This window comes from Lissotriton vulgaris, chromosome 9, assembly GCF_964263255.1.
Source record: "Lissotriton vulgaris chromosome 9, aLisVul1.2, whole genome shotgun sequence".
Classification (NCBI taxonomy): domain Eukaryota; kingdom Metazoa; phylum Chordata; class Amphibia; order Caudata; family Salamandridae; genus Lissotriton; species Lissotriton vulgaris.
Window position 1 is genome coordinate 991,544,556 of NC_141697.1, and position 19,511 is coordinate 991,564,066.

The window sequence follows — 19,511 nt, forward strand, 5'->3', positions numbered from 1 at the left end:
TACTAAGTTTAACTCTATATATATTAGTGTGAAATTATATATTTTTCCGATATTTTTGTCATTTACATTTAAGGTATAGGAAAACAATATTTTTGTGCTCGATATTTTGACATTTTTTACCACAATATTTAGAGTTTCGATATTTTGTCAGTGAACGAACAAAATGTCTTAACCGCGACAGCACATGCACGGTCTCAGGAAAGGCAAAAAAAAAAACTCATCATATAAAATGACAGAACATACTGCACAGAAAGGGGTAAGACTAAGGGGTCGATTCCGATTCGGGAGAAAAACGTCCGTACGATTCGCATTCGGAGCCCTCTCCGTACGAATCGTACCCGTCCGTCCGAGTCGCGTAGTACGATCCGTATTTCGTGAATCCGTCCCAATCGTCCCAATCCGTACGTATAGCAAGGCTGAAACAGTGAACAGTACGACTCGTACACATGCCGTACGACCGGACGAATACGATCCGGAACGTGTCATGAGGACGCGATTCGTACGGAAAAGCACACAATCACATACACATCGTACGGCGAGTACCCTCCATGATCGCAGGGGTACGGTGCGTACCCCTGCGATCATGGGGTGTGCGCATCGTACCCCTGCGATCGCAGTGTGTACGCACTGTACACCCTGCGAACATGGGGTACGGTCCGTACGCCCCATGATCGCTGTTCAAGCTCAGGTTCTGTTACTCCAGTATGACAGAAACGCTCAACTCATTTTAGGAACTACTAAATCAGACCAGATTACACCTGCAGCAAGATATCCCCACTGTTTGCCTACATCACATAAAGCAATACATCACAAACTATCTTTCTACTTAAATGGAAAAAAGTCTGGAAGTCACCAGAGAGATTAAAAGCACAAGAAATAAAACACTACACTGCCGGGCCACAGGACCATGGAACAATCTGCCTGAGGTCTAAGATTCAACAGTCACTTGCTATCATATGGAAGGCAACTGGAGATCCACCCTTCTCCTTGCTTTATTCATATGGTTCAACGTTAATTGTACAATATTGCTTATACCTACTAATAACGTATCTCACTTTATATACGTACAATATTGCATTTTGAATCTAATGTTGGCAAGATAAACATCGATAAAGTTGGATGTAAAAAAAAAAATACTTAAAAAAACTACATCTACACCAAAACTAACGTGTTGACGAATCCAAGAGGTCTGGCCTTGGCAAACTTATGCAATGGTATTTTTCTTCTTTTTAATGGAAGCATGTGCACAAAAAGGAAAAAGAAAATGTGAAGGGAATGTGCCTTGCATAAGAAGTCGAATTTAAACATATATAAAAAGGAACATAATTGTAATAGTTCAGTGCTTTCTAGCAGATGGGTATACTTTGAACAAGTATTGAAACCCTTTTAAGTTTTAAATGCATCATAGTAAAATACGACGACTAGTTGTGAACAGAAAATATACTATTGGCCTTGATCTGCTGTAACCCTAAATATAGTCTACAAACAATGGTGTAAGAGAAAAATATATATAAAGAATGAAAACCAAAAACATTGGCCCACCAGCCCTGGCTCTGAAGTGTACTTCTTTTAAAGCAGATGTACACGTGATCAGAAAAAAATGCCACCAATCACATGGCAAGAGACCCAATGGCTGAAGAGAACTGAACCACTGCCCCATGCTGTAGTCGTGGGAGTAAATTGTGAATGGCGGGTGAAAAAATAATGAATGAAGAGGGCGACCCAAAGCCCTCAGTGTGTGTTTGCATGATTTAGGTTTCTTTCATGACATGATACGGCCAACATAAAGCGGTCTCTAATCCAGACCTAACAGGAGCAATGGTTCTTTAACAAACCACACAAACATGCACTCGCACTTCACCATAAACCGCCACTACTCCACCATCAAAATCTGTCTTGACCATAGCCAACCCTGGACCGAGGGTCAGTTTCATCTCAATTTCAAGTGGTATTAGACAACAAGGTTTAAAAATTCCCCGTACTGCCCCCCCCTCCTCCCCCCCACCACCACCACCACCACCACCACTTACCGGCCTAGATTGGCCATTTAGCTTACTTAAACAAGCACTCAAGAGGGAAAATAATAAGGAGGCTCCAGACAGAAACCGCAAACCAAGATAAATCAGAGGGATTAAAAATTGCAAAACACCACCTCTAGGTCAAGCACTTGCAACATGCAGACAGTCACAGATGCAAAGACAATTTGATGAAATTGCTTTTGCTGGTAAAGTATTTTGCAACTAAGTGCTCAAATTATGGATGAGGCATTATCTAGCACAGAAGAATGCTTGTTGACATCCTGATGATCTCACCAAGTGGTACAAAATCTCTACATGAACCCAGTCAGAAATGGTACTGTTTATATATTTATTTTTTTAAAGCACACCACAGAGCACTTTTTGTGTGAAAATATTGAAAAGGTGTATTTAAGTGCTGGAAAATTAACCCAAACTGTACATCTGATATTGTGAAACAAAATGAAATTTTTGAAGAACAAAAAGTTAACCCAAACGGTACATCTGATATTGTGAAACCAAATGAATTGTTCAAGAACGTCCAACTCCAGTGGCCCTTCAAACACAATCCCACCACCCTCAAAGAGAGGTTCTCCAGTCTTGCAGAGCAAAGGTGGAGGTTCTCTCTCAGTTACTTTTATTCATGGAGACACTTTGCAGCGCTTCCCAAATACCTAGGGCCCCAAAATAAATGGCTCCCATGGTTGAGCAGGGACATTGGGGCTTCATTTATATTTCACAAATGTCAAAGATTTGCACACTCGCTGTAGCAAGAACCATGTCCATTCTGGCAGTCTACGTAAAGTGTCCAAATATCATTGCCTCATAGGCTGCCTTGGGTAGGGGGCGTCTTGCCAGTTATCTTTTTGGAACACTCCAGCAGGGCGTTGTGAATGTCTTTGGCACAGGAGATCTGAGATTTGATCATGCTGAGGTATTGAGTGTATGGTAGGCTCTCCGTCTGCACAGCATCTGGCTTGGTGGCTGTTGGGACCAGTGTTGGGGAGTGCTTGGCACTGTCAAAGCTCTGGGAAAGACACTCGTAGGCTAGCCTCTGTGGAGGAGAAAAAAAAAACAGGTTAGAAACACTGATTCCAGTCAAATATAATAAAATGTAAAATGCAATGATAGGCTAAAGCACAGTTCCTCCCTTAAAAAGATACAGAAGTAGATGATGGTTTGCCCAGAAATGGAAGAAAGATGTACGAATTTTAAGAGCACATACCATATTGACTTAAAGGGGCAAGCAACCGTTGATATGATCGGACAAATGCAAAGGTTAGTTAGTGAGCAACTTCAAGATTACTGGCCAAGAAAGTTAAGTAGTACCAGAGCCAAGCCTTTTTGATTTGCACATACAATATTTTAAGGAGTTCATTTACGTTCAATGCGCTTTCAGCATGGTACAATCCAACCTTAAGTTAACTAAAGCCTGAATGCAAGAACAAAAGTAAGAGAAAACCAATTAAACAATAAATTGCACATCGACGAGCCTTAGTTTTGGAGGACAGCAAACTTTCAGAACTAATGAATGCATCACTCTAAGAAAGTCAATACCATATCATGGACTGAAGCAGACATATTGAATGTTTTTAGGGGTAGGAGGAACAACTCCTAATCGGGCACAAAACATTAAGTCAACACCTTCCAATTCAATACAGGTAAAAGCAAAGCAGCCAAGCAGAAATCAGACTCAGAATCAGTACTTTGAATAGTGATGCGATTGATAGAGTGAGGGCGATAGATAGATAGAGTGAGGGCGTTAGATAGATAGAGTGAGGGCGATAGATAGATAGAGTGAGGGCGATAGATAGAGTGAGGGCGATAGATAGATAGAGCGAGGGGGATAGATAGAGAGAGGGGGATAGATAGAGAGAGGGGGATAGATAGAGAGAGGGGGATAGATAGAGCGAGGGTGATAGATAGAGCGAGGGGGATAGATAGAGAGAGGGCGATAGATAGATAGAGCGAGGGCGATAGATAGAGAGAGGGCGATAGATAGAGCGAGGGCGATAGATAGAGCGAGGGCGATAGATAGAGCGAGGGCGATAGATAGAGTAATTATGTGGTGTGCAATTATGTGGCACAGTGGTATTTGGAGTGTATGTTGCATTGAGTGCAGTGTAATTATGTGGTGTGCAATTATGCGACACGGAGTGGTATTTGGAGTGTATGTTCCTTTGAGCGCAGTGTAATTATGTAACAATTTATGTGGAACTGAGTGGTATTATGAGGAGTTATGTTGTATTCAGTAGAGTAATTGTGTGGCGTGTAATTATGTGGCACTGAGTGGTATTGTGCTGAGTGTGTGTTGCATTCAGTAGAGTGTAATTATGTGGTGTGTAACTATGTGGCACTGAGTGGTATTTGGAGTGTATGTTGCGTTGAGCGCAGTGTAAATATGTAGCATATAATTATGTGGCACGGAGTGGTATTTGGAGTGTATGTTGCATTGAGTGCAGTGTAATATATGGCGTGGAATTATGTGGCACTGAGTGGTATTTGGAGTGTATGTTGTGTTGAGCGCAGTGTAATTATGTAGCATATAATTATCTGGCACTGAGTTGTATAGGTGTGTAGAAGGGGGGTGTAACAAGAGTGAGAGGTGGTGTGCAAATGGGGGTAGAGAAGGAAACAAGTGCTGGAACTGACTAGCAAGGGGGGGAAGGGAGGCAGTGAAAGGACAGAGAGCCACTGAAAGCAAAGAGAGCACTGGTGCGTGAAAGGAAGGAGAGGCACGAGAGCACGGATATTTATTTTATTCTTTCTAGTTTTAGATAGTGAAAGCTTTGGCAAAAGTTAAAGCGTTTCTCTCGCGCTCTAATAAAAAAAAATTGTGTGCGCCGCTCTGCCCCTTACGGTGCCTGCCAGCTGCTGCTGTTTATTACAGGCTCTGGCACATGGTAAACAAAACCACATCAAAGCGCCCGGCTGTGAAAGTGAAAGACACTACTGCAGCAAATGACAGTCGGTGTGATCTTGGGCATGACAGCCTTCAGCGAGCAAAGTCAGAAACGGCGGGGGCGGGGGAGCGGATTCCTTTGAAGTGTTTGAAGTCTGATGCCGGCTGCAAGCAAACCAGCATGATTGCGGATAGAGGCTCACAGGCTGCCAGATGGTGTGCGATGTGCACGCGCCTGCACACATGCACTGTAGGCAATCCGCCTGGAAAAGCCTTGGGGAGCATTTTTCAAAGTCCCTACTTAATATCTCGCTAACGCGATGGCTTAGGCGAGACCTAAAAAGGAAACCAGGGAGTCACTAACAAGGATAAGGATACTACCATGCTGAAGGCTGTACATAACCTAAATCCTGCATATTTGTGATAACTACACAGTAGTCAAGAATCTTAGTACAAAAAAGTTAATAGATAAGTCTACAATCAATCTCTAAAAGCCCAGCTAGGGTACCACATTTTTAACGGCACAATTCCATACATCACACTACAGTGCCGGGATGTTAAGCTCACACAAATTAAGTTTAAAAAGCAGCACATAGAGACAGAAATCTACAAACCATCTCAAACATAGCAGAAGCTCAATTTTTAGAATTGCCAATCTGCTGCATAAGGATCAGGTCATTTAGCTTCAAAAATAGCTTTATTGTAGCTAGAGATATTTTCTCAAGTACATGTGTTTTATGAGTGCAGTATCATTGGAGCTTTGTTACTCTACTTGTCAATGTTGCAGAATATGCTAGAGGAATCAGCATCCGGGTTTCTGGGCCCAATAATTTCCTCCACACCCTTTACTCAGGAGCACCTGGAATGCTTTACTGGGAAATAAGTTTACAACGCTGTTTCCACAACGCATGGCCTACAACGCAGTTGGTACAACAACCACGTTGTTACCACGCGTGCCATTACATCGCAAGTCGTAACAACCACTTGCTGTAGTGGGTGTGTAACACCAGGGAATGTGTTGGATTTTAAATCCAACACCTTCCCTGCTGTTGCACAAACTGGAGTAGAAATAGTAAATAATACTATTCCTAAGGCCAGCGCGCCCCCTACAGCAAATCGTTGTTACGACTTGCTATGTAATGCCACACGTGATAACAGTGCCGCTGTTGTAAAGCCATGCGTGATGAATGTCTGCATAGAAACGTCATGCATTCGCTTTACCTGGCCTTCTGGTCAACATCTGCATTTTGCTTCATAGTTTGTTCCTTTTTAAGATCAGCTGCTTACAGTACTCACCATCGTGGTGTGTGTGAAATGCTGACCGACACTGGATAAATTAGTTAATACATTTCTATGTTGTTTAGAGGCGTTGCATGGAACATAAGGTAACGTCAGCACGCCCATCTTCCACTGGGAGCACAGACAGATCAGAGCAGATAATCGTGGAAAGCATAACGTAACAGCAGTCTCTCCAGAGAGTTCCTTTATGTTCACATCCGGTCTGGTGACTATAATTAGAATTGGGAAGAGAACTTTTTATTTTAAATGTATATAACGAATGGAGAGGGAAACTCGGGCAAGTTGCCAGCAGTGTTCATAACCAGACGGACACTCATTTACAGAAGTCCAGTTTGAAAATAAAAGCTTTTACTAAGTGGCATCTAGAATGGGTGTTTTGAGGAGGGTTGGGGTTCTTGTCAAGTCTGATTTAAAGCTGCCCTCTTTAATAATACCAACGATTTGCCTAGCTCCCGATTCTTCAATCAGGTCAATTAGGGAAGATACTTGCAAATGGTAGATCGCCAGAAAAAGTAAAAGGATTATGTAGTGGAAAGTTGAAGATGTTATGTTTGGCCAGTTTAGTACATGAATGTTCAAGTACATTGCACAGTCGGTCAACAGTGCACCAACAGCTATTAACAAAGCTGATGGAGATTGGTAAACTAGAACACGGCGCCATTAGCACAGAAATATGAAGGGATGTGATGTTTGCAAATAACACTGGCAAACTTTCAAGAGATTTAAGAAGAATGAAAGGAAGAAGCATTGTGTAACATATTAAAGATCACATGTGATGGAAAGAATTATCTAGCACTAGCGTGACCTGTTTGATTCCACTTTAATGAAATTTAACTTTGTGAGGATGCAGAGATTCTGAATTTTACAGACATGAGATTAACGACGATGATGTGCTCATTATTGCCTCATGTAGACAGCACGTCAAGAAGGATCAGGTCCACCAGATTGGTCATTACTGTGGGCTTACTCACGAAAGGAGTGTTACTGATGTGCCTCTCGTCAGACCTTACCCTGCAATTAATGCCCTGTATCAGCCAATGGGAAGACAGTGCAAACAGTAAGGCGGGAAATGAGCAGGTCGAGTCTTATATTTCCCGCTTCCTAGCTTTACTTGAGGTGCCAGAGAGACTGGGTCTGCTTTCATTGGCCAAAGTCAAGAAGATTTTGTTCTCAACATCTAGAATGCTAGTCAAAGTTTCCCCAAGTCAAACTGTATGGAAATAGAAAGTATGGGTGGTGCTCGCAGAAATGTGCGACGTGAAGCCAAAAATTCTCAGTTAGTGGGTTCTTACCTATTTGGAGGTGGTCTTTCAAGAATACTAATAAAATGTGAGCTGCTGGAGACTTAACATGCCAACTCTTAACAGACGCCATCTAAACCGTCACCCTGGATAAGCAAAACTAAGTCCATACAAAATTAATCCGCAGTGAGGCACATTTGTATAGCCTTGTAGTGAAATGAGCAGACTGGTTTGTGCTTTTCTACATAGCCGAGGGTTTCCCTCACAGATGTGTTATGTCAATTGCATGGTGTGAATGAGTTTAAAAATGACTAAACATAAGTGCAGATGATGGATTGTTTGGTGGCAAAGTCCTACTTCTTAAGCTTGGAAAGTAGGGCAGTTTGTAACAGATGTGGCCAGAAATCTTAACCATCTGACCAACACAATCATAGGTTGGTGGAATCCCGGTCTTTGTTCCTCTGTGAAATAATGGACAAGGATTCTCTGGGCTTCATTACAAATATATGATGCTTTTATATTACCTGTGAAGATTAACCAGTTAACGTCTCTTTAGGATTTGGATTTTGCTTATTGTACAGTTATTAAAAACGCACAATTTTAAAATGTACAGATATTTAAAAAAGGTCAATAGCTACTTATAAAACAAAGAAGCTGTGGCTCAAGTATTTAAGATCGTAAAAGTCTGTTTGGGTTACGTAGGGACCTTTGGGGTTTACATGGCCATGGTACTTGCAGATTTCGGAGGCGAGGGTAGCCAGGGAGGTTTACACTGTTCTTGTTTGGCTAGTGCTTTGAGTAAACCCTCTGGATGTTTCATTTAGTCTAGTGGCCACTATGTCGAAGAATTTTGTTGTTCGGCAATTTAGCGGTTTCTTCAGCATTAAAACAAAGGATCACAGCCTGCCTGCAGCTCGTTAAGCCCTTCTGGTTCCATAGGGTCCGAAGGAGAGAGCGCCTTATGTCCAAGAGGTTTGTGCAGATGCAGATAATGTGTAGGAGGTCCTCTTTCCCAGAAAGACAGAGACGGCATGGATTCCCTTTAGGTTTATGCAGTTGCCCTGTCCATGTGCCTTGCAAACCAGCTTCTTAACTCGTGGCACAATCTTTGGCTCAACACCTTTGCAGGAGAGGGGGATACAATTGAATGGTGCAGAGGGCTCCACCCTATCTGCCAGCTTGATTAACTTTAGATCCCTCCCCAGACACGCTTTGGACATTTTCAATCTTCTACTTGTGGACAAATGAGACCAAATGTATTTAACCGAAAATTGGCTGAAGGACACGTATGGCCCTGATCTGGCTGTAGCCATTACCCCAGGCTTTCTAATACAATATATTAATCTGTCCGATAGAATGGAAGAAGGTATTGCAGTTATTCAATAGCTCTAAATTATACCAAAAGAAGGGCTTCCTTTAAATAAAAAAAAAATATTAATTCAATCAAGCTAAGTGTGGCATTTTCACTTGCTGCAATTTATAGCCCCCCACCCCCCCTCCCTGACGGCTCAACTGAATCGGTTGCTTGTATCGCTGATCTATTTTGTCAACTCTCGCTTGGGCGCACTAATTTCATTATCCCTGGTGACCATCTTACATGTGAATAAAACAAACTGTCCTACTGCGGCTCAATTTGTGACCACCTGAGAGGGTTTTAATCTGGAACATCTTGCAAGGGAACCTGGGAATAATGCGGGGAATACCCTTGATCTAATTTTTGCAGATCCTCTAAACCTTTCAGTTTAATCTGCTTTAGGATTAATATGGTATGATCATTTTCTGATTCCTTTTGATATCACCCTCCCCCAAACACCCCCCCTACCTTCCCAGGTAATTAATCAAACTAATAAGGTCCTTAAAACCTAGAGACATTGGCATAACAATTCTGAATCCATTGTATCAGATACTCTCACAACACCTTTAGAGTTGACAGGCACCCTGGATCAAAATATCAATAATTTCAATGTCTAGTCTACAGATGCGTTTGATGCTATTGCCCGTGTAAGAACCTCGGCTAGTAAAAGATTGCCCCCATCTGCGCCCTCATTCTCTGCGAACTATAAAAAAGAGAAAGCTCTGTGTAAAAGGCTACAACAGATTTGGAGGAAATCCTAGGATGCTGTGGCCACATGCACATAAAAAGGCAGCGCTGAAATGCCATCATTGAGCTATTATCAATGCCATAAGGAGTATGTCTACTCACTGATTTCCGAGGCGGTCAATAAACCTCAGGAGCTCTTTAAAATGGTGAACGACTTCCTTTCTCCTAGGGCCCTTCAGAATAAGCCTACAGCGTCTGACAATTTTTGTGGAGAACTATCAGAATTCCTTCATAACAAGAGAAGTACCATCCATGACCAATTCCCCAAGAACTCAGCAGCCATGTCTAGCATCGTGTGCAATTGTACCGCTGGGCCAATCCGTGAAATTTTAGCCCTATCTTTGGAGGACTCTCGAATTGGCTAACAGCAAGTCTGGATCTACCATGGACCAGTGCCCACCTGACATTCATAAAAAGATATCTTCTATACTGAAGCCAATCTTCAATCATTTGATGAATTGTTCTACTGACTCTACCCTAGTTCCTAAATGCTGGAAGCATACTCTCTTGCTTCTATTACTCAAAAAACCTTATGCGGACTACAAGATTTTGAGCAATTACAGACTAATTTCTCTTTTGCCAGCTGTGGCAAAAATGCTGGAGAAGATTGTCGATAGGAAACTAAAAAACTTTCTAGAATATTATGGTCTAACAACTCCCAATCCGTCTTTAGGATTGGTTATAGCACTGAGTCAGCCTTGTTGGAAGTCACCAAATGTATTAAGGGGAACCTTGATCAAAACTCAGCGGCCATGATGGTGCTACAAGACCTATCCTGTGCCTTCAATAGGGTCTCGTGAGACTCTTCTGGTCAGGCTCAGAAGCATAGGGATTCAACGCAAGGCCTTCTCATGGCTCAATTTTTTGGGGAGGACAGGACACAAGCTGTCCTATCTCCTTATTCCTCTGCAGTAAAACCACTTGAATGTGGTGTACCGCAGTGCTCTGCCCTAAGCCCCAACCGTTTTAACATTTATCTGGCGCCGCAATCGAGGCTAGCTGACACTTGCAGTTTTAGGGTGATTTCTTATGCTGACGACATCCAATTACTCCTATCCTTTCAGGGAAAAGGCACGTCGGCACTTAACTCTTTTCAAGCAGGTCTAAAGTCTGTGGGCGACTAGATGACTAACAACTTGCTCAGGCTTAGCTCTGAAAAAAAAGCAGTCCTCTTTTTCGGTTCTAGGTGCTATCCTGACACCAGCACCTAGTGGCCTGTAGAACTGGGTACCGCCTCTTCTCCAGCACTAACTGCTAGGAATCTTGGAGTCATTTTTGACTCAGACTTTTCCTTTGTTCCCCAAGTAAAAAGTCTCATCCAGCTGTTTCGCCACTCTTAAGTCTTTAAGAAAAATGATTCACTTGGCCAGAAGAATTACCAAAAGACCTTGCGTTCACGCCTTAGTGATGTCCAAACTGGACTATACGAATAGTCTTTACTTGAGTTTGCATGCCTACTTGCTGCGTCACCTGCAGATCATACAAAATGGGGCAGCCAGAAGGATTCTGCATATTCCAGACTCCCAATCTTTCACACCTCATCTCCGTCACTCGCACTAGCAGCCTGTGGTGAGGAGAACCCAATTTAAGGCGCTCACCTTAACCTTTAGAACCTTGCAGCTGAGAGGACCGACTTACCTAAGAATTATAGCCTACTTTCCATCTCGTTCCAGGAGATCCAGCAGCCAAAGTCTACTTCTAATTCTTCGAGTGTGCAATGAAAGGAGAGGGAGATCATTTTCCTTCATTACTGCTGTGGACTGCCCTTCCTACTAACTTGAGACTTACTCCATCTGAAACAAGCTTTAAAAAAAACCTGAAAGCCTCCCTCTTCAACTCTGCAATCTAACTCTGCTCTTGTTAGCCTCTTTGGAGGTAGCTGTGCTCTTTAGAAATTGCTTTGATAATTATTATTAATCAATTGTTTCAAACACCTAATCAAAAGACTACATCTAAGAGGCTTTCTTTAAAAGGCATTGTATTCTTGCTATCCCATGGATCATAAACAAATATGCAATAGTGCAGACAGTTCTTTTCTCAAGAGTGGAGATTATGTGAATTGCACATTAAGATACCCATATACATTCAAGTTCAGTGTTAACAGCTTCTGGGTATGAGGCATGCTGGAGTAGTGTTAGATGCGGGTATGGGGCGGGGGGGGGGGGGTGAAGGTATAAATATGTTGGACATTTCCTTTATGACATTACGAGAAGGCCAATATCGATATATGCGGTTACGCATGTTACTGCAAAAAGCGGAATTTTGAGTTTTGTGATGAATATCTACCAGTCAAACCTGCAGATTTAATTAGGGGGGGTAAATGCCTACTATTCATCCGAACATACACCTTTTGGAGCAACAAGCATCAAAATCTCCATAATAAGACTGGTGCTAGACGATAATTATTGCACCCGAAAAATATTGGTTTTGCTCGGAATCATTAATTACTTCACCCAATAAGAGCCATCTCGTAAGAAGGGCCTTAACGATTAGTAATGTTAGAAAGAAATCGGGATAGTTATCTAATCTGGCTGTTACAGAACAGTGCAAAGAACTGATTTAGTGAACAAAAGTGAAAAATTATGTGAGGAGGTTGCTGTCCAAACGATAACCATCTTCATCGTCAGGTATAAGGGAAATTGGAACTCACTGAGATACTTACCAAGCAGAGCTCCAGCTGGTCACAGAGACCGTAGAACTCCTCTAGGCTTTTATCAAAGCGCTGTATAGGCCCATCTATACTCTTTCTGTAACACAGAAAAATAAACAAATCACTGTGATTGCATTTAGAAATTAGTACAAGAGATCAAAGTTAGACTCCTTGGTTTAATCCTCCCTTCTCTCTACTCATGGGATTACATGCCCCAACATGTATCTAGTAACTACATCTTTGGAGCATGAGCTCGCCAAAATGTATGATCTACTTGGCACTAAGAGGTTGATTGTACCATCACTGAGGGAACCCATCCATCCTCTTCCCTCCTCATCACAGAAACATGTTCAGGTGATACCAAGGCACTTTATACTTGCTCATGCCTTTAAAAGGAAACATATTTACAACAAGGGGTGGTGAGGGACAGAGTCTCTGAATTAAACAGAATACTCTCACCCAGTCAAGAGATCAGGGCTAGATCCAACACCGTTTTTTAGCTCACTGCACCATCCCAGTTTCAGAACCTGGCTGTATGCAAATTAGTCTGTTCCTGTCCCAGTGCATGATGGGAACAGGGCAAACCAAACTACAAAAGCCAATTCTTACACTGGGAAGGAAACAAGCTACCGGGGACCGGTTTCTGGCATTTCAGCCGTCTTCGGCCTGGCTTGCTTGAATCCTGATGGTGCAATGAGCAAGGGACTCACATCTGAGTATACCCTTCCACGCTTAGGGTGGACAAAAATATTTACAACAAGGGGTGGTGAGGGACAGAGTCTCTGAATTAAACAGAATACTCTCACCCAGTCAAGAGATCAGGGCTAGATCCAACACCGTTTTTTAGCTCACTGCACCATCCCAGTTTCAGAACCTGGCTGTAGGCAAATTAGTCTGTTCCTTTTTGTAAATCGTTTTTGGCCACTATAGGTGTGGCAGGGTATACTCAGACATGAGTCCCTTTCTCACTGCTCCATCAGGATTCAAGCAAGCCGGGCCGAAGAAGGCTGAAATGCCAGAAACCGGTCCCCGGTAGCTTGTCTCCTTTCTGGTGAAGAATTGGCTTGGTAGTTTAGTCTGCCCTGTTCCCATGATGCACTGGGCCAGGGACAGACTGATTTGCATATAGCCAGGTTCTGAGCTGGGATGGGGCAGTGAGATAAATAACGGTGATGGATCAAGCCCTGATCTTTGGACTGGGTAAGAGTGGTCTGTTTAACTCAGATACTCTGTTCATCACCACCCCCCTTTTTGTAAATCGTTTAAAAGGAAACAGACTTATTTTTTGAAATCACTATTAAGAGAATTAAGCCACAACAACAACGCAACACTTCCTGATCCCCGGTCATAGCCTTGCAAAATGTGATGCAGTGTTAAAGAGACTCTTATTTAAGACGCTGTGTCCGTCTTTGTCAGCAACCCTGCATACAAAGGACAGGAACCACATTCTCCACTCATCAGAGGGCATGGGAAAAATAGAGTCAACAGCCGGTGGAGAAGGGAGGGTGCCATGGGTCAAAGAAACTAGGGACAGAATGTATTTTGCAATACAGAGACAACCCAAGGAGCGGGTGGTGGAATGCTTGAATTTATTTCAGCCACTAGTAATTACCCTGGGCAGAATACTATTCAATGAGAGAATGGTGCAGAGCGTAAATTAATTTCAGACACTGGTAATCACCCTGGGCAGATAATCTGTACTATTACAAACAGGGAATACAAGGCTTGGACCCGTCCCAAAATAGGCAGTCTAACCCAAACTGGTAGGTCAGGTTCCCTCAAAATATAAACAATCAACCCCAGGGCCTAAATAGTGAGGTGCAGCTGGAGATATACAATACAAACACCTATGGTCTGGAATGCAGTTAAAAAGTAATTACCAGTGGCTGAGCTTAATTTAGGGACTCCTCCCATCACGCTTTCCTTTTTCTTTTATTTAAGTGAGATACCATATTTATCCAGATGCAGGCCTCATAACTCACTTATTCAAAGCGTCAAGTTGAAGCATGCTGATGAGGCCCAAAGAGCGTGAACCAGTCTGGGGGTTGATTGCAGGCCCATTTTGCTGGGAACAGGTATGTCAATTTGGGCTGGATTGTTCCTTTTAAAGCAGAACCAAGACTGATTTGCATAAGGATGGTCCTTGTGTGCGCTGGCACAAAGCGCAAAAACAGGAGGCTATGAATGCTGCCCAAATTAATTACTTGTGGCCGACATTAATTCAAGCATTAAGCTCTACTGCTTTTCTTTTTCCGTACCTAAGCATGTGTGACAGTTTAACTTATTTTGTTACCAGCTGCCATTACCGCGAGGAAAAAAACTTTGAAACAGACAATAAAAACATATCTGAAGGTAGGATTATCGTGCTAACCACAGCTGCCATCATAAGGACAGTGGAAGATCATGTGGAAAGAAGGGTTTAAAAAATAAATAAATAAATAAATAAAAAAATTAGAAAAAGGAAGAGTGTAGTGATCGATAGTTCATTGTTCTTGTGGTCAGACCTGTAAAATAAACAAACTGTTTCTGTAGGCAACTAATTTCCTTGATCACTCCCAACCCCCTCTCTCCATCAGCAGGCTTCCAGCAAAACCAGGGTCAGTAACAGAACAATTAAGAAGTAAGATGCACAAGGTGGTGCTGGGGAGGTGAAATAACACGTAGGTCACAAAAAACACCCTAATTCCAGGCGAATGTATACATGCATGTTTTCTCCCACCTTGCAGACACGCAATAAATTGGATTCCTTTATAGCAACCAGTACTCCCAAAGTAGTCATGGGTTAAGAGCACTAACTGGGCAAACCTAAATTTGATTGAAGAAAGAGATACTACTTTGTAAACCTTTAAACAAGTGGTTAGTGGGGATGGTATCACATTGTTTATGCAATGAAGCCTCTGCATACAACTTTTACTATGTGTACAAGGAATTAACCCAATTCCCAAGGGTACGACCCAGGGATGGACATAAATAGGGTGGATAACTGCACCAGAAAGCGCAAAATAACTTTTCCCTTGACAAGTTAAGTCCTACTCACAACTGCAAATGGGACAGATATAGGCAGCAGCAAGAACGTGATAAACAGAAAAGCTCAGAGATGGAATGCAACAAACCTATAACCCTTCAACCTAGTTAGGATAAGTAAAGAGCAGCTGCAGCTCTTGGTCTGGGTGCAGTCACTCTCCAATATATGCACCTGATAAGGTATACGCCTCATTAGGGGCAACAGACCCTTGCTGTTCATGCCCTCATCACCATCTGGCAGCATTGTAATCAACACATCACTCACTCCCTCCCTCCCTCACAAACACAGACAGTAATGGGTATAAGGTATACACAATTCAAAATACAATAAGGACAAACCAGTATCGCCCAGATCAGTTCCCAATTAAAAAACATCTTCGGCAAATTTATGATTTTAGCCCATCTATGATAGGTAATGCAGGCAGTTTGAAATTTGCTCGCAGGTGAATAGTGGAACTGTCACAGATCACACCCACACAATGTACTATCAGTCTATTTGGATACCCCGAGGATCAGCTTGTAAACGTGATGTGTAATGGAGCACACTGGGACCATTCATTTCCATGCCATTTATTCCTAAAAACTACAGAAACTTATCCCACAGGTCACTTTATAAACTTTTTTCACCACCAACTCTGTGCATTTCCTTAGGACAATTCGGTCCACATGCAGATTGGCTCGTGGGCGACAGTAGTATTCGGAGACGTACAAATCTCACCATCTCTGGAAATAGAATAGTTTAAAAACAAACAGCACAAATGTCAGTTTTAATTATTCCTGGAAAACATTACTTGGCAAATGCTCCTTTAGATTAGAATCTACCAGTGTATATAGTTTTGCACATCACATCTAGCTTTCCACGAACAAACTACTTAAATGCCAGGAAGGTTATTTTGAAAACAAGCTTTCAACCGTGGAGCCAAAATGAGCAACCAGACCTTAGACCATGTGTTAAAAAAAAAAATTAAGAAGAAAAAGGCTCTGGTGGCCTTCATCGACACTGATAAGCCACTTGTAGTTGTTAGACTTGGAGAAGATTTGTGTCTTATTGACTCACGGCTCAAAAGGCCAAAAACAGCTTCAGGATGGAGATGTACTTTGACAATGGTTTTGTGTAGTGTTGCAGATGCAATGCTCTCCTTTGCTAGTGGACTCGTCAGCACACAGGAGCTCTCTAGAACCACCCAGGGTAATATAATAATAGATCTGTTAATATGCTGCACACGGTCATGAAGGACATGGTTTTGCTACGGATGAAGAATACCCTACTTTGTCACACAACTGATTAAGGCAGAGTTTAAGCAGGTTATGGTTATTAGAAGCTGTGCAAGACCAACTTAGCCAGGCGATCTAAGTAGGACTAGGATTTTATCTTTAGAAGTACAGATGGACGGCCATTAGCAGCACTTCGCAAACCACAAGGATGATTCACTGAACTGAAGGACACTGTCTGGATTTTACTTGTTTCCCCATTGCATAGCCGAATTATTGCAACTGCCTATTTTAATGTTACAGTTATAAGATCAAAGACATCAGCTTGGTAAAAATTAAAACTGTAATAAGTGTAAAATCAGGAACAGATGAAAAGCAGCCACTGGAACTCCCAACTAACACCATTTAAAAGGAGACATTAAGTACAGTAGAATGATTGAATGACTGCCTCTATGCAGGTTCCAATATTGCATTATGCTTAGAAAGGAAAGTACAGTAATCCCCTTTCCTCCTCAATATAAGAACCAAGAGAGCACAAAACCAAACTGAATTAGAGATCATAAACACCCATAGCCACAGCAGAACAGAAATAAACCATTGTGCGCACACAATCCTTCCATACCAAAATTAGTCGTTCTCCTTTTATCAAAATGTTCCTCACCACCATGCGATTTACCTTTCTCTTCATCCACTTAAGCAAAATTTCCGACATACCACCACTGACTGTCTAGAACCTTCATAGATGCTGCCTCATTTTCTGTACCTCAACAGATTCAAGGTAGCTGTTTGGCGACATATGTGTTGTTCAAATCAATTCCTTGCCCTCAACTCTATCCTTGCACCGTCAATTGCCATCTTATTTCTTATCGGTCTCTCTACTTTACACTCAACTTTAACCGCAACTGGAGCCCACTCGGAGCTTCTTCCTTCTTCTCCCTCCTACCACTTTTTCGGTTCCAAATCGGTCACATTCTAGTGCCTGCCTTCCTTCGATTCATCAGATACATGTATTATGTTGCTACACAGTTGCACAGCTACTGCAAGCAACAGGAAACAGATATAAATGTACTCAATAACAGAAAAAACAAGCATTGGCATAGCCAATAAGTCTTGCTTTTGGGACCTTATAAGTGTTTAGTTATGCAACAGTTGATGTTGTTGCACTTAGGATATTGTACTGCATAACTAAATACTTATTAGGTCCCAAAGGCAAGACCTATTGGCTAAGCCAATGCTTGTTCTTGCCTGTTATAAGCAGCTAATTATATATTTATGTGGACTTTCGAAGCTTCGACCATATTTATTTTGAATGAAAATGGATGTTTATTCTTCCCATGCCTCTTGTCTTTTTACATTCCCTCTAAATTCACACGTTTGGCTTTCTTTCACGGCCTGATGCAATTTGGTACAGTTTTCAAATAAGAGATGACGCAGTAGTTCTGATGCAGCAACCAGGGGCGTAACGCTGGCAGCTACATCCGCTCTGGCAACATTTTTCTTCCATTTCAGATTTGAGAATGGATTACGATTGTGAGTTATGCACCAATTTCATGCACACCCGACTGCTTACCCCGCTAGAATTATGTCAGGTGAATTTGTACAGGGAAAAAAAACTGTTTTCTATTTTACTGATGTCTAGCGGTTTGTGTGCTTGTTTGCTTATTAGTCTGTGTACTGGAGGTTATCCGTGTGTGGGTTGAGCCGTACAAACGAATGCCTGGCTTCCACTGTCAGCGCAATTTCTCCTTTTGCTCTCATTATGCACTGTCATCCTTTTCTCTGCTCTTTATGCTCGCTTTTCTCTAAATTGCCTACCTTTTAATTTATTTGCATGTTTTGACGGGCAGAAGCATTTATTGTATTTATGAGGAGCGGGTCGTATATCAAAGTGAAACTGGATGTTAAATGTGTGCTTAATAGGAAGTTTAAGGCACTAACCTGTGAAATTGTGATAATAGACTCTTAACGCGCCAACCGTTTGACTGCTGGGTACAGTTTATTTTCACTGACACCTCAGACCGATATAATCCACACTGATGCCTCGATCGCTTTAATGCTATGCAGGCGCACTTTAAAACAGTACATGCATTTTCACTTACCACAGCCGGAAGTACATGCCTTTTCACTTACAGCAGCCGGATGCAGAGCGCCGCCTGTCTACCAGTCTTCTGTTGTGTTTTTTCCTTCCCTATTTCGGCTTGCTGTCCCGTTCTGCTTTCAGCAGTCCGATCCATCGGTTTACAGCCCCAGTCAGTCAGCACAGCCCGTATGTCGCACTTTACACCATACCGAAGTGCTACCCTCCCCTGTGCGCGCTGCCTCCACCTCAGAGCCACCCAGTGTGCGTAGACGCTCAGCCCCGCACTGGCATATGTTGTCAATAACCATTTATTTGTTGCTGCAATAGAAGCACCCATTACATCTAACCTCCCTGTTTCATCAATTATGGATAGATTATTGGATGTGAACATCTGCAAAAGCTTGCCGCTGAACTCACCTCCTGGCTGGGATTAGATAAAGTATTAAACTGTTTATTGTTGGGCCAGAACCTCAACTGGGAAGCCGGGGAATTAGAGTACTAACAAACCCCCGTTAGCACGCACCTAATCTGGTTTAGTATTGCCACCATTTCCCAAAAGGTCTTGCCATTTATTATTTACACCTATTTTTAGTTGTTATAACATACTGATAAAAGCTCTTGGCAGCCACTGCATTTCCAGTCATTGTCACGTCTATCAGAATGAAAATGATACACACAGCACAGTGCGTTTTTTTCTCCTGCTATCATTGTCAAAGCATGGCAGATCAAGCTTAATTTTTTATGGGGGCATGTGTTTCTAATTAGCGTGGAGACGCGCACTGCCCCTACCTCTCAAAGGGAAAAAATCTTGACGAAACCAAGATTTTTCTCATTTGAGAGGTCGGGGGCAGTGTGTTCCTCCATGCTAATTAGAAACACATGGCCCCATAAAGATAAGAAAATGCTTTGCAACAGCAGCAAAGCAGGTGACCCAGTCCGGATAGGAGGTGAAAGGGCGCCAGGGGAATATTCTACAGTGGAGAAGTA

General features: G+C 42.4%; 1 protein-coding gene across 1 annotated transcript in view; it reads right to left on the bottom strand.

Moving 5' to 3' along the window:
• Positions 1-2,346: 2,346 nt before the first annotated feature.
• LOC147692689 (mediator of RNA polymerase II transcription subunit 29-like) overlaps positions 2,347-19,511 on the bottom strand; it is an 87,560-nt gene continuing 70,395 nt past the window's right edge. Inside the window, exons 3-4 of the mRNA XM_086938866.1 lie at positions 12,221-12,305; positions 2,347-3,069 (exon numbers count right to left, since the gene is read on the bottom strand). Coding sequence (XP_086794992.1) covers positions 2,839-3,069; positions 12,221-12,305 — 316 coding nt within the window. The 3' untranslated portion in view covers positions 2,347-2,838. The remainder of the gene's footprint in view (positions 3,070-12,220; positions 12,306-19,511) is intronic.